General features: G+C 39.6%; 1 protein-coding gene across 2 annotated transcripts; it reads right to left on the minus strand.

The window, feature by feature from the left end:
* Nucleotides 1-1,285: 1,285 nt before the first annotated feature.
* Nucleotides 1,286-16,672, minus strand: LOC146373372 (capZ-interacting protein). Of its 2 annotated transcripts, none has more exons than XM_084951080.1 (6): nt 16,520-16,672; nt 4,699-4,782; nt 4,491-4,556; nt 3,870-3,938; nt 2,924-3,136; nt 1,286-2,378 (listed from the first exon to the last, which is right to left on the minus strand). In XM_084951080.1, the coding sequence occupies exons 1-6, from the start codon at nt 16,523-16,525 to the stop codon at nt 1,968-1,970; spliced, it is 849 nt and encodes a 282-aa protein (XP_084807206.1). In that variant the 5' UTR covers nt 16,526-16,672; the 3' UTR covers nt 1,286-1,967. The 2 variants fall into 2 exon arrangements, with proteins under 2 accessions (XP_084807206.1, XP_084807205.1); XM_084951079.1 differs by having other exon boundaries at nt 4,699-4,785; nt 16,520-16,670.
* Between the last annotated feature and the right edge of the window lie 1,673 nt (nt 16,673-18,345).

Here is an 18,345-nt window from a genome sequence, read left to right on the forward strand (position 1 = left end):
TGCCCAAAAGCACAAGGTGTGCAATACTCAGAGACATGGCCAAGGTAAGAAAGGCTGAAAGACGACCACCACTGAACAAGACACACAAGCTGAAACGTCAAGACTGGGCCAAGAAATATCTCAAGACTGGTTTTTCTAAGGTTTTATGGACTGATGAAATGAGAGTGAGTCTTGATGGGCCAGATGGATGGGCCCGTGGCTGGATTGGTAAAGGGCAGAGAGCTCCAGTCCGACTCAGACGCCAGCAAGGTGGAGGTGGAGTACTGGTTTGGGCTGGTATCATCAAAGATGAGCTTGTGGGGCCTTTTCGGGTTGAGGATGGAGTCAAGCTCAACTCCCAGTCCTACTGCCAGTTTCTGGAAGACACCTTCAAGCAGTGGTACAGGAAGAAGTCTGCATCCTTCAAGAAAAACATGATTTTCATGCAGGACAATGCTCCATCACACGCGTCCAAGTACTCCACAGCGTGGCTGGCAAGAAAGGGTATAAAAGAAGAAAAACTAATGACATGGCCTCCTTGTTCACCTGATCTGAACCCCATTGAGAACCTGTGGTCCATCATCAAATGTGAGATTTACAAGGAGGGAAAACAGTACACCTCTCTGAACAGTGTCTGGGAGGCTGTGGTTGCTGCTGCACGCAATGTTGATGGTGAACAGATCAAAACACTGACAGAATCCATGGATTGCAGGCTTTTGAGTGTCCTTGCAAAGAAAGGTGGCTATATTGGTCGCTGATTTGTTTTTGTTTTGTTTTTGAATGTCAGAAATGTATATTTGTGAATGTGGAGATGTTATATTGGTGTCACTGGTAAAAATAAATAATTGAAATGGGTATATATTTGTTTTTTGTTAAGTTTCCTAATAATTATGCACAGTAATAGTCACCTGCACACACAGATATCCCCCTAAAATAGCTAAAACTAAAAACAAACTAAAAACTACTTCCAAAAACATTCAGCTCTGATATTAATGAGTTTTTTGGGTTCATTGAGAACATGGTTGTTGTTCAATAATAAAATTATTCCTCAAAAATACAACTTGCCTAATAATTCTGCACTCCCTGTATAGGGGCAATTCTGCATTTGGTCAATAGTACAGTTTCCCTTTATTAATGACAGTGTCTTAATATAAACTCTGACTTTTTGGCTAAAAACAACTCAAGACCCTCCTGTATTCCTTGGAGAACAATTTTCTTTGGATGTGGTATATTCACTGATACATGACGATCCAACAAAAGGAAAAGAGAAAAAAAAAACAAAAAAAACAACATAAAAAGGTATTCGTTATGTAAGAAAGAAGCCGTTTATTTTCTTAACATTTCTGTGCATGATTTCACAGTAGCACTGTGATTTCTATATTTTGAAGTATACAAAATAAAAAGACCAGCATAGATCAACATACATTAATAACAAAACAACTAAGTTAAAATTACATACTTTGCTTAAAGTACTTTGGTATGACGTCAAAGCATTTATATATCTGCTTACATATATATGAACTCTAATACATTTTTGCCTCTTACCAGCCCACAACGTGGTAGCTTCAAACACTTCTGTGGATGTGTCAGGTACTCCTGATATGGAAGTGCACTCTTGACATTTCGACAAAGAAACATTTGCATTAAAAAAGAAAAAAGCAAACAAAAAAATAATAATAATAATAAAACAGGAATCTTACAGACTTGGTACGACATGGATGTTTCCTGTGCTCAGGGAATACAGCATCAACTGCCATACTCATTTCCATGTGCACAAACAGCTGCTTCTCATGACTCTCCAGTGTTTTGTTTTTTTTTTAACTTATCAGCCAGTAGTAGGCGACAGAGGGACTTAAGAGCTGATATAAAGAGATAAAACCTGAATAAAATAACTCTTAAGGAGGAGTATTTCTCAAACAGTTTCTCAGAAAAGCACTGAATAACTTATTCATATATTTGGTATTTTTCATGTAAACATTCACACCCTCTCACTTCCCTCCTTCGTCTGCCTCCTGAGGTGTCTCTCCCTGCCTTTCTTCTGCCCTAATGTAACCTTCTTTCTGCTCGGCAGGCTCTGAAGCCTGCTGTTCCTCCTTCGAAGCATCAGAGCTTCGGTCTTGTTCTGCTTCATGCTCCATGTCTTCCCTGTTGTCGTGGTCGCTTTTTGTCATTTCAGCGTTTGCAGTTTCACAGTCCCCTTCCTTGTTTTCAGCTTCTTTAAGACTACATTCAGCTTCCTCTGATGGGATGTCCAAAACCTGGTTCTTGACCCCATTTTCTTTTGGGCTGCACAGTTCACATGGGGACAGTCCACTCCCGAAGCCTTCTGCCTCCTCTCCAGCTGATCTCCTGTGCTGTCTTGTGGGCAGTCGCCTTTTAAATGACAGTCGTGCGCGGGTCTGTGTGGAAAAAATAAGCAAAAGGATTAATTTTACATCTGTAAGAGTGTGCAGGTTTTCAGCTTTAAATGATGCAAGTAACTGTTTAGGTTTAATCAGCATATGCGTGACAGCACCAAACAAATGACACCCAGGGACTCTAACTAGGCTAAGGGGATTACATCCTCAATCCACCCAGCAGGAGCACACATGAACTACAGGAGCATCTTGCTTGAGCTTATCCAAGGCCGGCCTGCTTAAACAGACGTTGCAGAACCCCCACTGAGAAGCACGTCAGTAGGGACGGGGGGGAAATGTACCTGGCTGTGGTATCACAGCTTATTCTGCAATTAGCGTGAGAAACACGGGGCTTCAATGTGACAGCAACTCATGTTGGTCATTTTGTGACGAAAGTCACACAAAATTCACCACGAAACATAAAAGAAAGTTAAAGGTGTCATGTAAGGTGCATTTTGGCCTTCTGAAAGTTCAAAGTAATAAGATAAAAGTAGCCTAACTATACTATAAGGAGGAAGCACACAGCAACGATGGCTTGGTGCGCTTACCTTGTTGATGCTTGGCAATGGGGTCCCTTCAGGAGGGCTGTCGAAGCTGATGGGTTCCTCCTCTTCACTGGATTGACGCGAGGGTTGCAGGGTGGGAGTCAGAGGGCTCAGGCGGCTGCAGGGCATGGTGGGGGACAGCGGTGCCTGTGGCAGTTTCACCTCTGGAGTCTTTGGTGAAGGCAGCAGAGCAGTGGGTGACAGAGCGAGGTTGGCCTGAAGGGCAGGAGGGAAGATCCTGAAGCCAAGATACTAAAATTCTTCCATGCATTTTAAAATTCAATAACTTATAAACATACCAGAATAACAGTTTACTGAAACACAGAACTTGCTTTATAAGGAGATTAGGTGAAGCAGAAACTAAACTCTAGCATTTTTTTGAACATGTGTAAATAAGATTTCCAGTCACAACGTGAGCATCGTTCTTTCAAAACTGAATTTAACTCATTACTTTACAGGCCTACGCACTTGATATTGCTCTGCGTACAACTGCAACATTCCCGTTTTAAAATGTCACTGCTATAAGTCTGTCCTTGAAAAATCAAAGTGCTACAAATAGCCGACAAATTAACCCCGCCAACTAATGTCCTACCTGTACCGGAGAGAAAAGAAAGAGGGAGAATCGGCAGCCCTTTTGTCCCATGGCTGCCCACCGTGTGAAATTGCAAACCAAAGGAACTCAAGTAGCAAGTTAAAGCCTCGCCAGAACCTCTGTAGTCCGTGATCCAATTAGCTCATTAATCTGTGCAGATTGCTGCATAAGGGACAAGCCTCTCCCCTTTTACCTCCCTGCATGTGAGCGGCTCAGGCACCAGTGAAAACAGAACAGCGGGTGGCAGTAATGCTTTAAAAAACAGACTCCTGAATACTCACTGCAATAACCCATCATTAGTGAGCTTAGCAGCTTTTTCCCCCCCTCCTTCACCAATGAACCATGTGTTGCACCAACCTGCAGTTTCTCAATGACGGCAGAGTTCTTCAGCTTGACTTTAATGGGATTTGGTGGAACAGCAGATTTCTGCCAGAGAACACAGTTAATGAAAGACAAACATACAGTGGATTCAACTAATATTTGCTAAAAGCTAATATTTATCAAAAGTTAATATTTACTAAGAGCATTGGTTGATTGTGCTTTAAGGCACTTTTTCTTATAAAGTAGCCCATTAAGGCATATGTCCTACCAAATGCTAAGAATTGTTATATACATTTAATCGCATTTCAGTTTTGTTACTAACAAAATACACATTTTTATTGCTTTTATGCTTATGTAACATTTCTGTTGTGCTTTTTATTGGCCCATAACTCAATGATATATTTGCGTAGTTTGTTTGGCATGTTGTCATTTTACTGGGAGGAAAAACAGCAGGCCTTTCCCAATAATTGAGGCAGAAGAAGAAAACCAAAAACACAAATAATAAAATACCACATTTATCAACATTACACTACCCACTATGTCGAAACTGTGAGGCTGCAATGAACATGCACAGTAAACAAATCCAAGTCTGTCTTCTGGGGACTTTCAAGAAGCCAAACGTAACACGCGGGTCAATGAACGAACGCGGTGACTCACATCTGACTCGTCGTTATCATCCGTTTCATTTCGCAACTTCAGGGAACACGGAGGTCGTCTTCGAGGCTACAAATTTAAGGGAAGAGAACGAGTAATGATTCACTAACTGCTTCCTTTAAGAAAGCACATATATTTGAATAATGTTCTGCACGGACATACATGTTTATAGATTTTTGTTTTGTTATACAGGACAAATAAAATGCATTACCTCGCCATTTGAGTTGGGCATCGGAAGAATATGACCTTTGAACTTTCCGGCCAGCTCAGCCACCGACGGCTTGGATGGAGAATTCTTCTGAAAGAAAGAAAAAGAAAAAAGGAGGAAAAGTGAAAAATACTGTATGAAAATTTATTTATTTTAGTGTATTTAAGTTATCTTTAGTATTTCACACATAGACTTCAAAGGTTAATGACAATTCCCCAATCGTGACACAAGAACAGTGAATAATAATATGATAATATTAAGCAATATTTATATATAGTGTGTATATACTATAACATGAAAAAAATCAAAACCTTAAACATAATAGTGCATCAAGACTTGGTCATGGAAACCAAACTGGAACTGAAAGGCACTTTTAATTACACCCCCCCTATTTGTCTAAGCTGAATGTTGTAATAAAGGGGTGTAACTTGCTGAACAAACAGAGCTAAAAAATGATCTATTTTAATAAACATGGCATGTGCAGAAGGCAGCGGAACACAAATCATGTTCTAAGATTAAAAAAAGAAGTTTCTCGCTTCCTTCTTCTTAACAAGACTCCATCAGCATGCCGGTTTAGTCAGGTCCTTAGAGGATCTCATCTAGAAAGCACAGGAAGTGAGCCCCCCCTCTTTCGCTCTGTCTCTGCAGCTGTTCCACATCACGCTGCAGCCTGTGACAGGAGGGACCTGTCCTCTGCTTCAAACTGTTATCACTTCTTGGCTGCTTTACTTTCAGTCTCTCCCACTATTCCCAAGCTGATTGCTAAACATCCCTCCTCCGCACTTTGCTTTGATGGCCAGTAACTCCACTCTACTGTGGCTTAAGTAATAAGTTTGCTGACAGTGTCAGACCTAAATCTAAATTGAGAAAAACAACATCAGTACTAGTTTTTTTTCCCCCAGGGTCTAGGTGCATGTTATACCAAGTATTGGAACCGTGCATTAGCTGAGCTATTTGTTTGCAGAAGTTGGCAGTCGAAGTTATGCCAGGACTGTGCAAATTCCAGTGCATGATGCAGCCTTTTAATGGTTTGCATTATATTCACTGCTTGTGGGACCCCTCCTTGTCTCTTTGTGGCTTTCATATTACATCTCATTACCATCATACTTTTATTGACCACTAAAAAGCTCGTGCCTCTCCTCACATCTGCGATTTCAGTCACATTTCCTGGGTGTGCACTGGCAGTTCACCCGCCTTGCACATTTTGAACTGTGGCCCATGAAAACATGGATCTCCCAGGCTTCATAGATAGACACATTCCACATTTTAATCACACGCCTTATTTTCCTTCCCCCCCCCCCTCCTTGTTCTCAGCATGACCTCACCACCTTGCTCCCTCCACCCAAATACGTAATGGCACCAGCGAGCCCCGCAGTGCCTCTCGTAACATTTCTCTGCATTCTAATCCAAAGCCAGCCCTTTTCCTGAAATCTCTTTTGTCATTCACGATAAATAATAATTACAAGTGACCACCCACTCGTCATGCCATTATTTTGTAACTTCTAATTGTTTAACTATTTCCTGTCTTTCAAAAACAAATGCCTCCTTGAGAACAAAGTCAAAACACGTGCAGGGGACAGGAAGTGGAACTCTTTGTTTTGTATATCTATGCTCTGATGTTTTAGGTGAAGAAAGTCATGATTGCAGTTGGAAAACTGAAACTGCTTATGTGCAGGAAAAAATACTACAAATTATTAAAATATGGAGAAGCAAGTAAAAGTAAAATTGATATATGTAAATGTCAAGAGGGTCTAGGAGTGTTAGTTATTTAACATCTGCACAGCTTCATAAGAACTAATTGGAGGTGCATTATTATTCTTTCATCCTTCTTTTATGTAAGCCCTTATCTTTAATGAGCTTCTTCATGTGGAACGAAAATAAATGTCATGCTCCATAAAAACTCCCGACTTTAATGACACTTAATACGCATTTATATAAGATGATAAATGTAATTCTGTTCATGCATAATGTAAAAATATCCAAGGCATGTATTATCAACACATCAGCAGTTACTTTAAAACTAGAGTCTTGCATATATTGAGGTAACACCCAAGACCATGCGACATACTGTCTGTGGACGTAAAAACAGTGGTTTTATTGGGTTTCTCATCAGCTTTGAGTTTCACAACATTTTACAGATACAAAGTCAGCACTCTTATGAAAAATGAAGTGCATCTTAACAACGCCAGTGACAAAAATCTTTTTCCTCTCAGCTCATGAACACATATAGCTTCATGAACTGTGTCACCAAGATGACAAAAAGGCTTCTGGTGGGTTATCACTACTACACATGCTTAACTTTGGTGGGACCCCAAGCTCAGTGGATGAGTGGGAAACTATGTTTCACTGCGGGAGAGAGCAGGGCAAACTATTTCTGGGGCTCTAGGCCTGGGAAAAACCACCAGAGCTGTGCAGGCTTCCTGGATCACAGCTCTACTCTGTAACCCCTCGGCTCCTAAGAGAGTGTGTCCCTGGACATGCTAGACCACATCTGAAACATACCATAATCAAGCATACAAGGCAATTGAACATATCTAAAAAAGGAAATGCCTTCTAAAATGGTAAATGGCCTGTATTTGTATAGCGCTTTACTAGTCCCTAAGGACCCCAAAGCGCTTTACACATCCAGTCATCCACCCATTCACACACTGGTAAGCAATGTAAGCAAGCTACATTATAGCCACAGCCACCCTGGGGCGCACTGACAGAGGTGAGGCTGCCGGACACTGGCGCCACCGGGCCCTCTGACCACCACCAGTAGGCAACAGGTGAAGTTTCTTGCCCAAGGACACAACGACCGAGACTGTCGGAGCCGGGGCTCAAACCGGCAACCTCCAATTACAAGACAAACTGCCAACTCTTGAGCTACGATCGCCCCATGTGAGACACACACAAAACCAGGCCCAGCTTAAATCCAAGAAAGCTTCCTGGAAATAGCTCATTTAGGCTCGCTTTTGCACAAGAATTCTTACCATTTAATAGCTGCATTTTGATGCTTTCAGTAAGACTGGCGTTTAATGGATCAGAGGTAAAGTGTATCGTCTTTAAGTAAATGACTGACCGCAATAATATAAGCAGACATATGCACTATAGCCCCCACCCCAGCAAATATTTCCACACTGAACAACCACCAGCTTTGCGGTCTTTTTGACATCTAGTCGAGTTTGTAAAACAATACGAAATTGAAAGGTGTGAAGGAAAGCCACTGATGAAATATACTTCTCAAACATTGTCTAGATGTCTTTGTTTGGCTTTCTATCCAAAGAAAGTTTAATTTTTTTTTCCCCTACTTGATACAGGGGAAAAAAAAAAAAAAAAAAAAAGTTATCGATGAGTGGACAGTGAGAACATCAGGAACTATAGCCACCGAGTAGACAATGTACTGCTCACACCACAGCTTTGTAAGGAGAGGATATCTATGACAGTGTAACATATTTACCATGTAACAATTTAAATAGATTTTAGATAAACATCATGGCGGCTGTAATACTTCCGGAGAACACCATGTAAGAGTATTCACTAAGATTTAGTTTGTTTAAAAAAAAAAAAAAAAAAAAAAAAAAAGGTTCAATTTGTCTGGTTTTGTCAGAGTGAACCTGTATAATACCTGGAAACAAAATCCATTCATTGAATTCTATTATTGTAGGATATTTACCTTATAATATAATGTGCGCTATATCAATAAAACTGAGTCTTTGTGGTCATATGGTGACCAGTTTTGACCTGAGATGTAACGTCACCATTTTAGTCATGTTTGCTGGGACATTACTTAATGGATGAGCCGTGTTAATTTCGTTGATTAATTCTTTTAGTCATAGATTTTATCAACAAGCTTTTTTTTCCTGACGATAACTAAATAAAAATGAATGCACAAGAACAAAAACTATGATAAAATGTATTCACACATATACAAGATGAAAATGTTCTGGACAGACAAAATCCAATCAGAGTTCATCAATTTGTGTAGAAAGGCGGGACGAGTTTGGAAGTGACCCAGAAGTACTCTCCTTGTGCCGTAAGGTTAGACATGAATTTGATCTGCCGCCGACAAACGGAGCCAGAGGAGGCAAGATCCCATGCTCCCCGTTTCTCATGAATACGCGACAAAATGTCAACACATGGGATGATAATAAGAGTAGACACATTACACATTTCACTTTTGATTTAAGGAAAATAAGACGCTTTGTAACTTTTGTAACACTTCGTTTTAGCCAGTCTACAATAACGTTACGATATTTAGTCAACTAAAACACTAGAGTAAATGAAAAAAAGAATTTCGATACTAAATTATGATTATAACTAAATCAAAATTTGCTGCCAAGTTAACACTGCCCGTGAGAACGCAAATACTTGATGCAGTCACATCAAATACTTTAAATCCTCATTTATCTGAGTGTGTGATGTTGGGGCACCCTGATATACAAAGAGCACGGCAAACAGTCAAATATCACTTCTGCTGGGTGGTCACAGGGTTGGGGTCAAATACGAATGCATCTGAAGAGATTTAGGAAAAGTGTGGATAGTATCTACTAGAGTAATCAATAGATAAAGTGAGAAAATTAGAAAAAGTAAAATTGTACTAACTAACAGTGGGACCAAAACTGGAGACTCCTGTTTGCCATCAGGAAGACGTTTCTATGGTTACCTATGAGGTTTAACAGTGTCTTTAAATAACTGAGAAATTAAGGTGCTACAATTTCTTTAAAATCAATATACTGCTCTACAAAAGATATTTTGAAATTGCTGAGAAAATTCTCTACGAATTCCACATTTTCTCTGTGGGCTGTGCTTAGAGACACAAAGGTTATTGCTAACCAGTGCCTTAATTTTTAGGCTGTGGATGGAGACACGAGGTTTACTGTATGACTAGCAGAAGGAGAACAGAGAGACCACAGATCACACAAAACCAGTTATTGTCCGTTCCTGTGATTCCCATTTCCAGAGGCAGGAGAGAAGAAGAAGCACATGATGTTAGTCTGCGTAAATCTTAAACATATCTGCTTGTGCAGTTGTCTGAGAGCAAAAAGCCATGTACATAAAGGAGCTGATAAAGGTGCTGTCTGGCGCAGGATCTTTTAACTCTCAATCCTAATAATGTCTAACTGGCGAGCCTCAGGGTGTGGATCGGTGAAAGTGAAGATAAATACAGCACACAGCTGTTCAGCAAGACTTTGTTCCATAGGTTCACCAAGCCTAATGGCTTCAGTTTGAGTCTGCAGACTTTTCACAAGTCAGCGTGTTCTGTCAGGGGGAAAACCACCACAGTTAGCAGATCCCTTCTGCCTACACTTGTTAAGTGGCGAGAGAACAGACAGGCACTTTCTTGCTAGCTGCATTTCCAGGAAAACATGATGTGTTTTTGGACCAGACCTCATCTGAATATGTCAGTTTTCCACTGCCCATTACTGGCACCACCGTTGTGTGTTTTCACTTACGTGTGCTAGTGTTATAAAAGGTCCTGAATCAGAGGGATGAGGTAAATGGACAAACTCAATCACTTGTTGCTGCAGCCTCCGGGGAAATGGGAGGTGCTGCAGACACAGCCTAACACTGTCGACTGAGGAGACAAATATTAAATAAGCATCCAGAGAAAAGGAAAACAAATCCAAATGACCCGAGAACAGAAAGCTGCAGATAAAGTTATTTTTCCCAAGAATACCCAGAAGGCCAGAACACATTTTTCTCAAATGTCAATATCAATATCCCAAGTGACTTTAACTGCGATTTGATTAAGAAATTGTTAATGTGGGAATGCACTGTTTAACAAGAATCTGAGAAACAAAAGCTACCAGAATATGTGAACAGCTCATAGTAGAGATTACAGCTCCCAAACATTTGAACTTATTCAGGAAAACTTTAGTGACTCTCACAGGGCTCTGGTATTCTCATTCACTCGGATCCAAACAGCACAATGACAAACCATCAGCATAGTGAATCAGATGGTTGACATTGTGGACTAAAGAACACGGACAGTCACGGGATGACATCATTCAGTGAAGTCACTTTAATTACATGGTACCTGCAGTGTGCCAGAGGATCTGGGATCTGTTCAGGCATAGCGGCATAGTGATCATATTTTGGCAGTTTGGCAATAGCCTGAATAGTGTAGTGATGGGAGTAAAGGGATTTGAAGTGGCACATAAGTATGAAACTGAATGTAGACACAGTGACATTATATATGATGCTTGTGAATAAAACATTATTTTCCCCTGATTTCTTTCTGTTGGGAATTCAACCTATCCTCCCACTTTTCCACTACTCTACTACTTCCTCTTCCCAACATTTTCTAAACTCCATTCCTGGCACCACTATATTCTGCTAATGAGAGTTGAACTGCATGAGTTTCTAGATCATTTCAAGAAAACTTAAGGCTTTCAGACCGGAGATTGTGCAACAAACAACCACCCTGTACAGCAGGATGTCATTTGTGTTTCAACTGAAAACCTTACAGTTTGACTTTACTCTACTACCACAACCACCACGAACACAGAGACCTGAGTAGTATCTACATGTCACCTGTGTTCTACACTAACTAAGGATAGTTTCAAATCTTATTTAGTGAATTTATAAAATTTGATTAGGTTTCCCAACAGTATATCTGGACAGGTTAGCCCAACATCAGCCTGCTACAACATTTAAACTGAATCATAATTTTACTGGCAGTAGAAAGTCTCTTCTCTCTAAAAAGAACATGGTGGCACAGTTTAGGTTTGCTAAGTTGAACTGAACAAACCACAAGACTTTTGATGATTTGGTCTTGTTTTGCAGCCAGATAACATCTTGCTGTCATTGACTCGTACAGCAGCTCCTATGTACACCGCAGTATTCTTGAGTCACATGTGAGGCTATATGTCACACAGCTAAAGATTGACCGAATCTGGGTCATTCAACAGGACGATCATTTCAAACTTCCCAGAAAATCTGTAATGAAATGGCCAAACATCAGCCTGACAGAAACACGCTGGTGTGATGTTAAGAGCTGTGCATAAACGAACGCCCACAAACTTCAAAGAACTAAAGAACATTGTAAAGAAAAGTGGGCCGAAATTTCTCCACAGCGATGCGAGAGACTGATAAAGTCATACAGAAAACAATTTCTTTGAATTTTTGCCACAACAGAAAAAATATATTGAATTGTTGGGCCTACATAGATTTTTACAAGACTGCATGAAGTGCTATGAAAACTCTTTTTCACATGACTGTACATGCCCAAACCCACAGGATGCACGTGTCTTCCAAGCTACAACAACCTAAAAATCTCAATACCTTTCACACAGTACATTCAATAATAAAGCAACAATGATGAAATCATAAATATTCAACATCTTAAAGAGGTTGCAAGATTTTCCTTTAAGAAAAATGCAAAAGTTGATGTGGGAAAAAGGGCAATTGCAAACTATGTGCATCTTGCAGCATTTATTGCGTTTGCACTAGTTTCTGCCAAATAAGGAAATCAAGAGCATGGCTAGATGCCAAATTTAGAAGAGGGTAGTTGAAGAGGTGCAGGCAGCAGGGGTTAACTGTTCTGCAGGGAGAGTTGTAAGAAATGTATAAACTCATGATGATAGTGTTTTTGTAGTTTCCACTTCCTCTGTTTGGCTCACTGTTCTCAAAATCCTTCTGCACGTACCTCGCATTTTTCAGACTTTGTGCTGAAAAGTCAGCATGTTTGAGAAGCTGCAAATGTCTAAGACAGCACAAGCAGCCTCCCCGGCCTTTACGAACTTAAATGGCTTTGACTGCAATAACTTGCACCCTGTCAGCTCTGTCAAGATGAAGATCTCAAGAACCTGCCTGCAATAACCAAGCTGGGCCAGAAGTTGTGTTGCCAGCATTCAAATTACAATGATTTCTTCATGGTGTACATGCATGCGTTCATGATGTAATTTTTAAGGGCAAACAACATGCGTGTTTTGCTTCTACATATCAGTGTCCTCTGCGTTATCTCTTCTGTAGTTCCCACCCCACACACAGTATCTCTCTGCCTCACGCATTGCTTTGAACTGAAGCTCAAAGAGCTCTGACGCAGTCTCATCCTGATAGCAGAACCTTTTAGTCTGTGTGGGCTGCAAATAACAACATTATTTAGGAAAAGATCAACAAAAGTGTTGCAGTAAAACGCAGCAAAAGCATTTAGAGGATTATGGGGCTTAATGAATCATTTGATCGGTCGTAAAGGTGCAAATAGCCTCCTATGACTCGAGGTGCTATAATGAGGGTCGATGTGGAGAAGTAACTTCAAGCAGCAAAGCAGAGAGTAGACATATGCAACACAAGGAGACATAAAATGCCTTACTTTGAATTAAACTTGGGCAATTTCACATCTGATGGGAACAATTAAACTGCTTCAGCCAGCTGCAGAATCAAGCCCATTTGTCAACCAAACACATTATGTGCATCCCTCAGGTGTGAAAAATATTATAAATTTACCCCATTCTGATTTTTTTCCCCCCTCCAACTCCATTTTTTTAGATCATCTCATCTTTTATTGTTGCAGCTCACTTCTTGCTGAATGAACCGCCACCGACTCCTAGTATGACTATTGTCATACTTAGAAGGAGGACGATTATTGTCTGCAGACAATAATCGTCGTCTCCCTCTCCAGACAATAATCATTGCACTCATTCATACAGTGCATCTGCATCTTCATCTGGGAACATGCACTGCAAACATTATCAGAGAATCTAAGCATTTTTAAGGAGTGCCAAAAATGGTTCGCAAGGAGTGTAAGTTACTTTTTTGTAATGAGCGTAGTCCAACTCTCATGTCAACAACAGTTAAGTTAGGCCCCCCAAAAAAGTGTTTATTTTCACCCTGTTACTGTTATCCCCAGGGAAACTGCATGCATTGTGAAATAATCAAGAAAAACTGCAAAGAGCAATAAGATTCTGCATGAAATTATTTTGCGATTACATCCTTTTGGAAGTCAAAACAAAAATAAAGTTAAAATAAGTAAAAAAAAGTAATAAGTAATTAGCCTATAGAAAGGATCAGTTAACTACAAGATGCTGGCTGTTTGTCCAAATGTCACGTAACTCATCCCAACAATGCTCAAAACTGTTTTGGAAACATAAGTGAATTTTATTAACTGTATAAGTCACAAAACATTGAACAGACACCCCACTGTGTGTGCTTTAAATGGAGATAAAGCCATAACGACTCCGTGACTCAGAGGATAGGCCACAGTGTCTTCCACTTTCCTTGATCTTAGTGTTTTGCATTCCACTGAGTTTCACGGTCAGTTAGGTGTCTCTTTTATGTTTGCTACAGAGTGGACCATTCATTTGGTGTACTGAAACATGGCACATTAGCACTGGTTAGGAAAACAAGGCAAATTTCCAAACTAACAATCTTTCCCATCAATAAGAATTAAAAATAAATAAATAAAAAATTTTTTTAAGAAAACTGTCCAAATCACACATATATGGGTTTATTTTGCCACACATTGTCTAACATTTATGCAAATGAGTGTAGCGTATGTTTAGTGAGATAGTACCTCATTTGCATTTTTAAATGAGAAAGTAATTAACTCGGAAAGTTTCACGGTGATATCTTTGAGATAAACCGTTTTCAGATAAAAACCGAGGGTATATTACCACAGGCATGAGTACATTTATTTTTGAGTACCATTTTTGAGCTGAAGTGTCAGCAGTATATGTCCCAGTTTTATTCCTACCTATCCACTGAAGTATTTTTCCAACAAATTCAATAAAAGCTTGCCAGTAACAACCTTTGTTACCTTTGTTTGCAAATTAGCATGAACTTAGATAAATAATGCCAGAAGTTTCTTCCTGTTAAAAAGGAGTTTTTCCTTCTCCCAGTCGCCAAGTGCTTGCTCTTAGGCAGTTGTCTAATTGTTGGGGTCTGTTCTGCATCGTTGTACCATTTTTACCTTGCAGCATTAACCACCTTGAGGCGACTGTTGTTGTGATTTCGAGTTAAATAAAACTGAATTTAAATAAAGCCACAGGTGCATGTGAAAGTAAAAAAAGTCACCAAGTTTAATGGTGATCGGGAATATACATGTTTATTTTCTTTCTTTTTTTACTCTTTTCATCTGTAGTTGTAGTATACAACCTTTGACAATGGACTACATGTACCAGTGACTGCAGTGCTGCGAGCACCATTTAAAAGACATGTTGTTGTAATGCAAAAGTGGAAAAACTAACTCATTAGCAAATGTCTGGCTGGTACAGACTGAGTTTCTGTGTTATTGGTCTCTTTACTTAGGATTACATAATAAATGTGCATGCCATATGGTTGGCAAAGCGATCTCAAATACTCAGTCCTCCAGCTGTGGGGATGTTTTTCCATGAGAGGAAAACCACCACACATGCATATACAGTACTAATTTTCAGGTGTTTGTGCACATACACACAAACACAAACACACAGTTGGAGTTCCTAGAAGGGAAACACAAAGTTTAAGAACTTCCATGTGTTAATCTTCTCCTTAGGCTGGCTTGAAGGAGGTGACGTAAATCAACATTTGTGACCGTGACCCATTCTTTGACTATGCTAGAACCACACATTGGCCACCATTAGCATGTGACATCCAAAACTAAGCTAAAGACACTTGGATGACAAATTTCACTTCACTAATTGTGGTAATTGCGGAAAGACCAAATGAGCTCGGTCATCAATAGATCCATGAAACTGCTGACAGGTAATTGCAAAATATCCGGGTCTATATGCTGTTCACAGGCTCCCAAATCAAGTCACACTGGGTTTTTTAGAGGGTCATACAGAAAACGCATCAAATGCACATCAAAGCTTTGCTTCAGGATGAAAGTTCAGTTTTTGATTATTTTTTATTTTAACAGTTTCATTTCACTGGAAGTATTTCAAATCATAAATACTTGTTTGTTAAACGCTCTTATCTTTCGAGATTTGAAGGTGGTCCCCATTTGCTACACAAAAAGACAAATAAACTCTTAAATCCAAGGTGAACAAGTCGAAAGCAATTCTAAAGAATGTGAGATCGGTTTTGATCTCTGTCTTCTCCTGTAGTCGGAGAAAAGGAGTATTTCTGCTATTTTCCACATGAGATTAAAAAAACTTAATAATGATGTCTGAGGGAACAGCTTGTTTTGCAGGGAGGAGGCCGGGAACCTGTGAGCACACAGTGCAGGGGAAGACTGAACAGACTTCCTATACCATAAAGAAGAGCTCGTGTTTTTTTTTTTTAGCTTCAGCACAAGTGAGTAAAGGAAAGTTTGGGTTCTGAGAAGTGGCAGGAGCCCCCAAAAGTCCTTACAGAAGACTTAAAATGAATAAAATAGCAGTTTGAACAGTAAATTTGCCATCGCGGCAAAAACACGATGGCAAAACACTTCCTCTACACTGTTGTTGTGTTGTTAAATTGTGACCACAAACCTGTTATTGAAGCATATCAGCCTGAGGCTCAAACACACAGAGCCAAATAGGTTAAAATTGGTGTGTCTTTAGGCGCATATATGCTTCAAAAACAGACAAAAAAAAAAAAAAATCCAAAAAGTGAGTCTGAGTTTAAAATCACATCACGCAGCTATCACGTGCTGATTGCTATCACAAACCACACTATATGATCATCTTAGTAAAGACATAGGACACGCACATAATGAACCATGGGTCAAACATTTGTTAAAACATTGCGCAAACAAGTCCCAGTTCCCCCACAAATATCCCAGTAATAATACTGAGCACAAATAAACTCTCCTGTGACGCAATGCCTTAATTTCAACCACACATGGTCTACACACAACCAGATTAAATGTTAAAAACATCTGGCTTCAGAGCACGGGCTGCATAACGACTGCGCTCGGAGTCATATATATAGTTTCTACCTCCATCCTGTTGAATGTGGAAAAGACCGTCCCCTCCTGCGTAATTCTCTCCTTTTCGGCCTCTTGGAGCGAACTGCTGGGTTGTGAGGAAGGTGAGAAGCGTTGCTCGTAGATAGAAACTCTGTGTTTATATCTGGAGCCAAATCAGCCTCATGGAGGTGGGAGGAGCGGGCAACTTTCACGCGCATTTGGCTCCTTCAACGCCGTCAAGTCAGTCGGATTGAAAATGCCACTTTTCCCAAAGCCTTTCAAAATAAAACGCACTTTGCCGTCACTCAAAATTACTTTTGTCTTGCAGGTTTGGCAGCTGCTATTACAAATGAAGCAGAAATCCCAAAATAAATTTTGCTATGGACATACTAATAGATGTTTTATTCAAAGAAATTAACTTACCATTTAGTTCCACAAGGCGACAGCTTTAATCTTGGGGGACAATCGTTTGCTTTTGCCACATGGCAGCTAAGAGTTGCTGTGACAAGGCAGCCAAACTGTACGTTTCAATCCTTTACGTCACAACAGCAGCAGATTATCTGCCAAATGAGTAAACTTATTTATTTACTCTTTTAGATCATAAATATAGTTTTTCTTGAAAATGGAATACATGCACTATTTTATTGGCGAGAATTACCCATTTAAAGCCTTTATTTTTAAGACAACGTTGTCACGGATGTGGTGTTGTTTTTCTTTATTTTGATGTGGTTAAGCTGCGCTGGTAATCAGGTGGGTGGTATGTATTTTTGCTGTGCAAAAGAAACATGTTTGGGTAGAGTTCAGTTCCTTGCTGTAGGTGGTTCTCCCACAGTATCCTGACAAATGTCTCATTAAACCACATGCACTTTTTCACATTGCTATTTATTGGTTGCTTCATTTGGTGTAAATATCCTGCAGGGTCTCTAAAAGTTAACTTGACAACTAATTAGAACAATGTGACAAACTTGAAAACAAATTTTAATATCTTTAATTAAAAGGGTGGTGTTTGCGGGTCATTTTTAGCTTAAAATGTGGACATTTGAAATTCATTCAACGTGTTTGCATATCTTATGTTTTCTTGACAATGCGAAGAATTACCATTTCTTTTTTCTATAATGTAAGTCACAGATACTCACAGCTGGTAACTTACACTACCGTCAGCTCATTTTCAGTCTGTTGGCTCATTTGGAGTCTTATAAAATATATAGAAGTAACTCTACTATCCTGTCTGTGGCCTGAATGAAGACAGGTCAGTCACTCAAAGGGTTCACACTGTTGAACTGTAAATGCCTTATGGGAATTTCGCGCTTTTTTTTGGCCATACAAAATTTGATACATGATATGAAACTCACAGTCATTGTCACTCATTCTGTTTTTGTGAAGTGTGATGGATAGATGGTTTTAGAGTTTAGATACATCTTTATGTTCAGCTGTCAAATAGTCAAAATCCAGTTTGACGAGTTGTAGAATTGTTAGAATTATGCATCTGTCATTGATTCAGGTGTGCAGAGCTTTCTAAATTAACTGTAAAAACATAAAGAAGAATGGAACAATTGAAAAATAAGTGAAAGTTTATTTAAGGTTATTATTTTATTTGTACTTTTAAAACCATGTATTGTTAAATAATAAGCATGAAAATGTTTCTTATATTTATGCGTTGCGTATAAGCCCTGTGACACTATAGCCTGTACAAAACTCGTCCCACAAGCCTGTAACATCATTTATCTTGTCCCTGCATCACTATCATGCACAAGGGATATATGGAAGTTTTACATAATTAGTTATGGTATTGTTTATATTTACAAAAAGAGCAATAAGCACTCCGAGCACGCTAACCTCCACCGAGGCAGCTCACT

Source organism: Perissodus microlepis, chromosome 14 (genome assembly GCF_051167445.1).
Source record: "Perissodus microlepis isolate ML-2025 ecotype Zambia chromosome 14, ASM5116744v1, whole genome shotgun sequence".
Taxonomy (NCBI): Eukaryota; Metazoa; Chordata; class Actinopteri; order Cichliformes; family Cichlidae; genus Perissodus; species Perissodus microlepis.

Excerpts from the sequence above, each read along its gene's own strand:
- LOC146373372 (XM_084951079.1), bottom strand. Across the intron at positions 4,557-4,698 it reads TGCCCAACTCAAATGGCGAG|CCTCGAAGACGACCTCCGTG; the intron begins GTAATGCATTTT and ends TTAAATTTGTAG. Across the intron at positions 3,137-3,869 it reads CCGTCATTGAGAAACTGCAG|GCCAACCTCGCTCTGTCACC; the intron begins GTTGGTGCAACA and ends CCTGCCCTTCAG.